The sequence below is a fragment of the Penaeus chinensis genome, chromosome 8, assembly GCF_019202785.1.
Source record: "Penaeus chinensis breed Huanghai No. 1 chromosome 8, ASM1920278v2, whole genome shotgun sequence".
NCBI lineage: Eukaryota > Metazoa > Arthropoda > Malacostraca > Decapoda > Penaeidae > Penaeus > Penaeus chinensis.
In genome coordinates, this window is record NC_061826.1 from 40,457,157 (window position 1) to 40,468,487 (window position 11,331).

Below are 11,331 nucleotides of genomic sequence, written 5' to 3' on the forward strand. Positions count from 1 at the left end.
ACCGTATGCATGATGACAAATGTAAAAAAGGTATGATTGAGAATGAATATCTTCACAATACAAGAAATGTATTTAACCGGTTTCGATTATATCTTCGTCAGAAATAGAAATACATTGTATTTCTGACGAAGATATAATCGAAACCGGTCAAATACATATCTTGTATTGTGAAGATATTCATTCTCATTCATACCTTTTCTATATTTCTCTCTCTCTCTTTCTTTCTTTCTTTCTTTCTTTCTTTCTCTCTTTCTCTTTCTCTTATATCTGCGTGTGTGCGTGTGTGCGTGTGTGCGTGTGTGCGTGTGTGCGTGTGTGCGTGTGTGCGTGTGTGCGTGTGTGCGTGTGTGCGTGTGTGTGTGTGTGTGTGTGTGTGTGTGTGTGTGTGTGTGTGTGTGTGTGTGTGTGTGTGTGTGTACATTTACATTTACATTTACATTTACATTTACATTTACATTTATACAAACATATGTCTTGCATATAAAAATCTAAATATGTTCACGAATGCAAGCTTGACACTCTTTTCATATTTGAAGTGAAAGGGATAAGAACACAGATGCTGTTGTTTTCGTTATCGAGTGGTTGTAACGCCAGCTGTGATCGAGGTTTTAATTAATTAAACAGTTCACGACCTACACTCTTGATGATTAAATATAATTAGTTTTACGTCACGAACTCTTTCGTAAGGCCTAAAAGAGTGCTTTCTTTTTTAAAATGTTATTGCTTCTTTTGAAAGGAAGACTTCATATTGATATGCAATATTATCGTCTCTTACATGTGTTTTTCTTTCCTTTCTATATAATTTATGCATCAAAAATTGTATGGGCTTTATTGCAGTGGACTTGAAAAAAATACCATTATTTATTCAATAATAGTTTTTGCTTATTCATTCAAGATGGATAGGCACTGTCAACATTTTGGAAGAAAACAGCTGACAATCGACCGCTGATGCAGAAAGCGCGGGAAAATGTCGCATGACGCAGATTTTTATATTTGTTCATCTATGTCGTTTAAAATTACTTTCCAGATGATAGATGTTTTGCATATTCTTTCGAAATACGAGCGTTACCAGTCACTCATTTTTGTTATCTTTTATTCACTGCAGATATGGCGTTCATACATGAATGTCAACATTATCTGTCAATTACCTAGTGACAATTCAAATAAAAGAATGAAAATATGAATATCTTTTTCATTTACTTTTTAAGCTAATTCGCTTCCAAATACTATGAATATTTGTTTTATTGTATTTATTATAAGGTACACCATATACACTTGATTAAATAGCAATTTGTTAGATAAAATTCCAGCTCGGTGTTTTGAACCTTTCAGTCGCTGTCCTCGCTAACTACTTCACGTAAATTAGATAAAGAAAAAAGCGGAACTTATGCGGAATGTCGATAGAATAAAGGCTTTACCTGTACTTCAGCTTACTTTTAGATGAAACGTTGGGTGAATTTTCAGAAGAAGCTTGTTATTAACAGGCTAATATATCGTTGGATTTGAAAGGAGGGGAAATGCGACCATGTCTTCAAGGTGTACCCGTGATATAAATTTCATATTTTTTACAAAAATCCTCCGCTGTATCCACAATTTTAGAGTGAGATGCTGAGGATATTATGAAATAGATCAGAGATGGAGCGAATCAGCATCCACATATTTACAAAACCTACAGCAATTTTAATTAATCGAAAAGTTCTGTCCCTAATTACGTTTAGCGAAATCCTTTATCATGGTGTACTAAATACGGAATTCCTAACCTTTGTAAGCTACTGAGCACACCTCTTTGTGTGTACAAAATATGTATATGTATATGTATATATAGGTAGATAGACTGATACATACATAGGTAGACAGATAGATAGATAGACAGAAATATAGATAAATATATATAGATTTAGATGCATGTATTTAACGTCACCAGTATCTGAATGGAGTTAAAAGGTAGCTGGAAAACTTTTTTTTCAATAATTCATCATTTCAGATCTGCCCGGAAAATTCCTGCCAACGAATTCACTTCGGAGGCGCGACTTAGGGCTTGTAATATATAGTTAAGATTCTTATATCGTCGGCTAATAAATCTATCTTTATTGTATTTGTTTATCTATTTATTTGTTACTTATTTCATTGCTGCCTTTTCCCTGGTTTGTGTGAGTGTAGACTGAAAGGGAAAAGTAGAATTTAGGCAGATTGTATAATGTGAAACAAATAAACAAAAACAACAAAGGGGACGCAGAAGTAAAAACAAATTAAAAAGAAAAAAAAAGAGATTACTAAATGTTTTTTTTCTCTCTCTCGCACAGGTCAATGCAGCTTCCGGTGGCATTATCGTAATATGGTATGTACTTGATTACGTAATGAGTGATTTTGATATTTTGGTTCGTTGTGTGATGGATTCTCTGGTCTCTTTCACTTATTTCTGGGAGGAGAACTGGACATTTTATTGGTCTTTAGATTTGCTTAACTTCGCTTTAGTTTGTTGTTAGTGCGTGAAATTCAATCTGATTATTTTGATTTGTTAGTTTGACATATGGTTTTGTTCTTATGAATGTGCTATGCGGTATAAGTAGGGAGGGAAACTACCCTTTAAGTATTTAGTGGATGGTAACTATATATGCAGTGAAAGATGCACGTTATGCTGACTTCCACTCGTCTCTTCCAGATTGGTCGGGTGTCGGCCATGCTCCACCATGTGGCGGCGGCTTCCCTTCTCCTCCTGGCAGCCCCAGGCCTCGGAAACCTCAGTCCTCAGCCCCTCCCGAGCCCAGTGAACCCTCCTTCCTATCCCTCTCCCGCTGCCCTCTCCCCCTCTGCCCTCCCCACAGATCCTCGTGACATAATCCCCTCCCTGTCGCATGACCAGCTGCCCGCCCCCTTGCATGACACCGACAGCCCATTGGAGTTCTTCGCCTCTAGTCATGGCCCTTCTCAAGCCGAGGACCTTACGTCGCCCCCCCGCACCGAAGACCCGATCCTCGAGGAGACGGACCCGCCCCCCACCTCCGCCCCTGAGACGCCCCTGCCGCCCTTCGTCCCGTCCCCTGTCGACCCCTACCAGCCCGGCCACGCGGCTGCCCTCCCCCACCACGGCGTCGGGGCGAGCGACAGCGCGACCGGCCCTCCAACCAACGCCCTCACGTCCTTCCTCCACCTCGCCAACAGCACCGGCGGGTTCTCCATCACGGAACATCCCGAGCACAACGCCACTCTCTCCCACGAGGAGTTCAATAGCATCCTGACGCGGTAGGTCGTCCTTAACTCCCCCTCGTTGTGGCTGGGGAGTGAGGATTCTAGGGGGACGACTTTTCAGGGCACGACTGTAGGTAATCAAGGACCTCTAATCCTAATTCAGTAACTTTATTTAACCACGTGGAGACGTGTAGAATCACTCACAGACTCTTGGATATCTAACAGCTGATTAACATTAGTCAAAATTAAACTATTAGAGCGACAAATTGGAAAAAAACAACAAGAACTTACAACTGTAATTTATTCTGAGTCGGATGTGTGTATGCATGCATGTGTATGTGATGTCCATTTAAGTGCATTATCTCAAACAGAACTATGACGGACTCGACCTTACAGGCAGCAGCAGGAGGGGGAGGCTGTCAATGTTACAGTCACCCTTGTCACCCTTAACTGACCCTTAGCGAGTCACGACACGGCCATGACGTAGGCTGACGCGGGAGACATCTTGACTCGTGGTCGACGGCGTCTTGTCCTCCTCCTCGTTTACGATTCGTTATAAAAGAAAAGAAAAGAAAAGAAAAAAATGTCAGGAATTTTACCTTCCTGGATCGACTTGTGACGACTGTTTCCCCGACTGATTTTCTATTTTACTTTCCTTTGACGTGGGAGTGTTATCAGTCAGTGATAAAAGGGTTTAGCCATGGTTTTGCTTGGTTTCTGTATTTAGTCTAACTGTGAAGCTAATAACATAGTAACTCCTGAATCAAATATACATTTTCTGTGATACTTTAATTCAACATATTGCGTGTCTCGCATTGTAGGACTAACTATTTAATTTCCATGAGACATGTATCTTTAAAGTTCATTGAATATTTTGGCCTTGCTTAATGTTCTTGAGCACGTATGATGATTCTCCTTATATTAAATGTCTTCAACGTCAAGAACATGTTTACAAAAAAAAAAAAAAAAAAAAAAAACAATTATAGTCAATACAGACATTTCCTTTTAGACTTTGTGCAGTCTTTTATTGTCAATTCACTGTCTAAAACCGCATTTCAAAATAGCCCCTTACATATAAATATGTTCGAAACCCCCTAAAGTTAAAATTCAACAAAAATATATTGTGAGAGAGACTTGAAAATAGCAGGCGAGCCGGCAGTCCTAGTCTCCCGGAGAGCTCTTCTTGGAGAGCGTGTAGAGCTTAATGTCTTACTCCTGGTAGGTTCAGCCTGGACGCCCTTCAAGCTACACAGATCGCCGAGCGTCTGGGCATCAGCGGCTCGGGCGTCGCGGCGCTGGAGCAACACCTCATGCTCGGAGGGAATCTGGAGGGCCCTGGAGGAGCCGTCGACAGACCCCACGCTCTCCCGCTGGACCGCAACCCCCGGACGACCCCCCAGCGGAGGAACGGCAACCGTGAGTTCAGAGTGAAGCTGTGTATTTCGGGTTTTACTGCACGGGAGAGATCGTTTTGGAGATTGATTTCCATGCGAAGGAATGGGTACAATGTTGAGGATTTTGGAAATTAATTTTGACAGGAATATTTGGTATCTGTAATCGAATTGATTATGATTACAATATTTACGGTACAGAATAACCTACATACAATCACCAAATCTAATACAATGTTGAAAACTATAATATGTTGCTTAATAATTCTAACACCAACTTTCTCCCCCAGAGGACTTGTCGCGCGCCACCAAGAGGCTGTTCTTAGGCGACCAGTCCCTCTGCTACAGCGGGACTTGCGAGTTCTTCCTCTTCTGCTGGCTCAGCGGGGGCCTGATCGACGGCGGCTGCGGCGGCTTCCTCTTCGCCTGCTGCACGAAGCCCAACAACCGGGGGCAGCGCGGCCACGAGTCGTACCGCGACGACAAGTCGGGCTTCGTCCCCGTCGACTACGGCCCCATCAGGAACGACAGAGGTGGCGTCTGCGAGTCGGTTTTTGTTGGCTCTTGTGGAATTGTTTTCTTTTTTTCTAGGCTCTGATATCATGGGGGATATTGTGGCTAATGGTAGTCTTTTATTAACGCCGCGCCTTTCCCTCATCCAGATTGCGGACTGAGTGCCAGCAGCCGTTTGTCCGCGCAAAGGAGGATCGTTGGAGGCACTGAGGCTGGGTTCGGCTCCTTCCCTTGGACGGTAAGAAGCGGGATGGAACTTAATGAATGTTAAAAGAAAATTGAATAAATAAATTAATGAATAAATAAATAAATCAATCAATAAACAAACAAACAAACAAACAAACAATGACATATATCACTGGCATATAATTATTTTACTTGAAATACATAAAACAGAACATGATATCTATCCCGTTAGAACTTTGAGTAACATATGACCCTATTTTTTTTCTACCACAGGCTTACATTAGAATTGGATCCAGTCGGTGTGGTGGCTCCCTCATCAACCAGTACCACGTGGTCACTGCTGGGCATTGTGTAGCGAGGTTAGTCCTTTCGTATGAAGACTTACAGTTCAGTTTAAGATGATTCGACAACTTACTTATTTTGAAGTAATTTGATCATGAGTTAATGTTTTTGGATGTTTTTGTGTTCTGTGGGATGTAAAGTTTGCAAGATATGTTTGTTTTATAGAGAGAGAGTATAGTGTGTGATATCTATGATTACAATACAAGAATAAAAAGAGTGAACCAAAATGGAATACAACTAAACATTATATGTCAACGATACCATATTGTATAGTGACATAAATGTCAATATTGGAAAGTGACAGTTTTACTTATGTAACAATAATATTACAAAAATAAATTATTGCTGCCTAAGCATCATCATTGTTATTATCATCATAATTATTATCATCACCATTATTATTAAACCCACTTTTTCCTCCCCAGGGCTCGAGCACATCAGATCCGGGTCACTCTCGGGGACTACATCCTCAACTCCAACAAGGAACACTTCAACCCACGCATCTACGGAGCTTCTGAAATCAAGGTGAGGACGAGTGCAAGGCTATGTAGAGTTTATTGCGCTTTTGCTCTGTCTCTTGGGTGGATGGAGCTACGTGTCTTTGTTTGTGCGCTTGTATAGTGTGTGTTTGTGACCAAGGCGGTTTTAATGTGTCCGTTGCGACGTCATGTTATACAGCTATGTTTAACTGTGAATGTATGATAACTTATTTGTGAATGATAGATATGTATTAGGAAAATTACATTTATTCTTACATTGATGGGGATATAACACTGTGGATTGATATAACAGTACTCACATGTTACCCTATGTGTAGAGTTACTTATACATATCTGTAAAGAGGTAATATATCAGTAAACATATTTTCATATCTCTCTCTCTCTCCTCCCAACAGGTTCATCCAAACTTCAAGTTCACGCCCCAGGCCGACAGATTCGACGTGGCCGTGATCACCCTCGACGCCCCCGTGGCCTACGAACCGCACATCCAGCCCATCTGCCTGCCGGAGAAAGGGACGGACTGGCTGGGGAGTATCGCCTGGGCTGCCGGCTGGGGAGCGCTGCAGGCCGGTACGTTGCGCGATCGTGTGCCTTGTTTGTCTTCGTTTTTCTGTACTGTGGCGTCGCGTGTGGGTTTCATTTTTGAGATAGAGAGAGAGAGATGTATAAACGCAGAGCAAACAAGGAATATAGGAAAAGTGAAATAGAATAAAAACCCACGAATTTGTTTTCTTCCTTCTTCTTCTCCTCCTCCTCTACTTCCTTTTCTCATCTTCCTCCTCTTCTTCCTCTTCTTCCTCTTCTTTCTTTTCCTACTCCTCTCCTTGTTCTTGTTCTTCATGCTGCTACTGCTGCTGCTGCTGCTGTTTCTGCTACTGCTGTTGCTCTTCTTCTTCTTCTTCTTCTTCTTCTTCTTCTTCTTCTTCTTCTTCTTCTTCTTCTTCTTCTTCTTCTTCTTCTTCTTCTTCTTCTTCTTCTTCTTCTTCTCCTCCTCCTCCTCCTCCTCCTCCTCCTCCTCCTCCTCCGTTCAAGCTTAAGTATCATGAATCAACCATGTTTCACTTCCAGGTTCGAAGCTCCGGCCCAAGACACTGCAGGTGGTGGACGTGCCCATCCTGGACTCCCGCCTGTGCGAGGACTGGCACCGGCAGCGGGGCATCAACGTCGTAATTCACGACGAAATGATGTGTGCTGGGTAAGGATCCGGTCCCTGGGAACCTCTCTTCGTCCTGTTTTTTTTTTTTTTTTTTTCTTTTTCCTGCTTATTTTATGCTTAAAAAAAATCATATGCTTCTGTTTTTCCTGTAATATTTTGTGGTCCTTAAGCTATACTTATTATTTTTTTTTTTTTTTTCTGTAACAACCATATAATCACCTTATTATTATTATTATTATTATTATTATTATTATTATTATTATTATTATTATTATTATTATTATTATTATTATTATTATTGTTATTATTATTATTATCATTATTATTATCATTATTATTATCATTATTAGTATTATTAGTATTAGTATCTGTATCTGTATCTGTATTGTCATCAACATAACACGACAACATAGCCCGCCCACGTTCTCTTTTCAACCGCATAGTGACCGAAATCGCTTCGAAAATGCCCCGTCGCATCGTTATTATTATTACGGGCGTCACCACCACACAGCCAAATCCCGCCCTTCTTTCTTTTCCGTCCCCTAATGACCGAGATCTCTTCCAAAACCTCTTAACGGCGTCTCTCCTCTTCCCAGCTACAACCAGGGCGGGAAGGACTCCTGCCAGGGGGACTCCGGAGGCCCTCTGATGATCCAGGACGGCGGGCGCTGGTACCTCGCTGGCATCGTGTCCGCCGGGTACTCGTGCGCTCAGTCCAAGCAGCCAGGTATGTGTAGGGACAGCTGTGTGTGTTATTTGTTTTGTTTTTTTATTTTGTCATTTGTTTTATTATTATCATTATTATTTTTTAAAATTATTATTATCGTTATTATCATTATCATTACTTTTTGGGGGGAGTTAATTGTTTTGGTTCGATGATTGAATAGTTTTTTTTTTTTTAATTCATGGGATTCGATTGTGTGAATTCCTGTAGAATATTTGATCAGGATTATTTCCAGTAATGAGTAATTCAGTATGTTTAGTATATTTGATAGAAATTGTTTTTTTCGTTTAATTACTATTTTTGTTCTACTTAGAAATTAAATTTTGAGAAATATAGATTCTCTCGATATTTTTTTCCCCCTTGAATGACTAGATTTAACAGTCTTCCGAGCTCAGTTAAATGTTCAGTTATCCGATAATTGTGTCACTGATCAAACTTGATAAATGTAATCAGGTTGACACAAGTAATCTACACTGCTTTTTATAGTACTGTAACCGTTATGAATTCCAGTATATTTACGCTAGTTTTAATGCTCAAGGAATTACATAGTAAATCCCTTTTTGTTTATCTCTTTACAGGAATTTACCACAAAGTATCCTACACGTCTGACTGGATATCTTACGCTGCGAGGAGCTGAGAGGCCACGATCTCTCAAAATACCTAAGGAGGTCTTATTCCTGGTCTCCTTGGGACCTATTCTAACCTGGGGGCAGTTAGGGGTCTTGTGTATAAAGCCCCAGTATATGTGAACTTTTACGTGGCGATACTACTCAAAAAAGAAAAAGAAAAAAAAAAAGGAGAGAGAGAATTAGAGAGATTTTTGAGTTTAGATTCTCAGGCTTACGATCTAACTCCTACTGTTTTGGATGGTAGTTCCTGTTATGTATAATTTTGGAACTAAAATAAGTAGCATTCTTTAATAAAAAGGAAGGAGAAACAATCGGTGAATTAAGATTATGATAAGGAAAAAATGTAAGAGATTAGTTTTTTTTTTGTTTTTTTGAGTAGTGACGTCACAGATTTGAAAACCTTCCAGTCAGGGAGCGTCTTTGTGATGACGTCATCAAGATGGAACCCACTTTCCCTGTGATACCACCTCATTATTTTAATGTAAAAAACTGGTGTTATTCAGTTTAGCGTAGTGTGAAAAAATAAATAAGCGATGATATAATTAGGTATCGAATCCCATTTCCAGGAAAATAGCCATCCGGTTTCATAATTTTGAGGGGTCGTGGATTTACGATAAAAATAAGAAAAGAAAAAGAAACAAAAATCTTGATTCGGTACGTTGAAAAAATGAAATAGATTATACAGTTTCGTACTCAGTATTATGGATGTAATAAAAAGCCTCAGCGTAAATCTATTAGATCAATGTAGGTTTAGGATTTCGAAGCCACCGATCCCGCGACCTTCAACAGACCTACTCAGGGGAATTTTTTTTTTTTTTTCTTGTTACTGTTACTATGAAAGCTCAGACTCGGCATCAGTCTTCCTTATGTCTTCTGTTCCGTTGAGTATATTAGCTTGCCAAAGAAGTGAGGAAGATGGTGTTCCAATGTGAAAGAAGGAAAACTAGTTTAGGAAATCACAGAACAGAATATAAATTATTATTTTTTAGATTTTGTCTTCTGGATTTCTCGTCGGAAAATCATAGAAAATGGACTGGATTCCAATTTTCTTTTTAAGCAGTAACTATTATTTTTGTGTTTCTTTATTTGTTTTGCGTGTTGATTGTACAGAATCCACGCTGTTGACTTATGGGGCCGCTGGCAGCTCCATGTAATTGTTTTAGTAGATTATTAGCAAGTAACTTATCTATTGCAGTATATAAGGATAAATACACACGTTTTTTTCCTTGTGAAAAAACAGGTGATGAAAATTATAAAAAAAACAACCGTGTCAAAGGTATGTGTTGTATTGTATATTATTATTATATTTTAGGTATGGCAACAACATACGCAATAGCTCACATTTATGTTTACAGTGTGTATTGTTTTTTTTTCGTGGAAGATTGGCATACGCAAAGACGGCCGATGGTTAAGGCAGAAGGCGGGAGATTTGCTCGAATTAATACTCTCACATATCGCTTTAGTCCTCTCTGTCTTTCACTCTTTAGTGAAATGAACAGCCGTTCTACAGTACTGTTATTTTTCTCTTATCATCATCACTGCGTTCGCTGTCAGCTCCTTTCGTATGCAATCTTCCATTTTTTATTTGGTTTAATCATCGTAATGTTTTGTTTTTGTTGTCTCCGCGGGCTGGTTCCGCAATGTATACTTTATTGTATATGATGTGTATATACAATATATATTTTAATATCTGAAAAGATTTTTTAAAAAACAAACCTTGTTTTTCTCTCCAACTTGGCGTGTATATGAAATAATACCCCTGGATTTTTAGATTAGATTGTTGACCTGACATCTTTAAGGTTTTTGAATCAAAGTTCAAGTTATGTGTTATTGTTCCGTGAATATAAGTATTATCATAAATACAAGCGATATAATTATATGTTAACAGGAAAGAGCATATTTTAGGAACACATTTTATAGTTCTTGACACTCCTCCTATCTTTAATTAAACAGAATCATAATATTGATAGCAAAAAATAGGATAAATAAACAGAGAAATCAAGAAGGAACGAAGGAAAAAATTATAATCCTTATTTGAGGTAGAAAAAAAATAGTCGTATTTATAGTGGTTAAGTAAACAATCGGATGTCCATGGGGAAAAAAATAATCAGATTGTATTCACACTTTCATACAGTAATTGATTGTACTTGTTTCATATATAAATTGGTATATAGATGGATAGGCAATTAGGATTATAGTTAGGGTCCCTAATAGAAAATAGATATACCATTCTTTAGGGGAGTTTAATGAGTAACTATTATTGTACGTGAATGTATCCTTTATAATTTCAGAGAAAAATCACCCTACTAAATAAAGACTGGGTGTTATGCCACAAATTGTAATGAATGTGGAGATTATTAAAACTACGAATCACGGTGATTTTGAGAACTATGATTAGTGACAGAGGAGCGGATACAGGAAAACAAGAAAGAAAGAAAGAATAAGCAAGAACGACACAGAACTAGAGAAAGTGAAAACGGGTTTGGAATAAATGGCTACTTCCCTTTTTATTCCAGACGTGGTTTCCTGAAGACATATGTGTTACCTCTTTGGAATAAGCAATAGATACATGTTGAACAATTGGATGCATTCCATGTTTGGACTTTTTATGTAGTTCCCCCTACTCGCTATTTGTAATGTTTTTATTTGTTTTTATTTTTTTATCTGCTGAAGCTCTAAGGTCCCTTTACACTAGGATACA

General features: G+C 39.0%; 1 protein-coding gene across 2 annotated transcripts in view; it reads left to right on the forward strand.

The window, feature by feature from the left end:
- Window positions 1–10,345, forward strand: part of LOC125028162 — a 101,389-nt gene extending 91,044 nt beyond the window's left edge. For both annotated transcript variants that reach the window (XM_047617526.1, XM_047617525.1), the window contains 11 exons: window positions 2,304–2,338; window positions 2,663–3,243; window positions 4,412–4,605; window positions 4,871–5,113; window positions 5,243–5,331; window positions 5,553–5,638; window positions 6,047–6,146; window positions 6,517–6,691; window positions 7,190–7,316; window positions 7,874–8,004; window positions 8,580–10,345. In XM_047617526.1, coding sequence (XP_047473482.1) covers window positions 2,336–2,338; window positions 2,663–3,243; window positions 4,412–4,605; window positions 4,871–5,113; window positions 5,243–5,331; window positions 5,553–5,638; window positions 6,047–6,146; window positions 6,517–6,691; window positions 7,190–7,316; window positions 7,874–8,004; window positions 8,580–8,638 — 1,788 coding nt within the window. In that variant the 5' untranslated portion in view covers window positions 2,304–2,335 and the 3' untranslated portion in view covers window positions 8,639–10,345. The remainder of the gene's footprint in view (window positions 1–2,303; window positions 2,339–2,662; window positions 3,244–4,411; window positions 4,606–4,870; window positions 5,114–5,242; window positions 5,332–5,552; window positions 5,639–6,046; window positions 6,147–6,516; window positions 6,692–7,189; window positions 7,317–7,873; window positions 8,005–8,579) is intronic.
- Window positions 10,346–11,331: the final 986 nt, after the last annotated feature.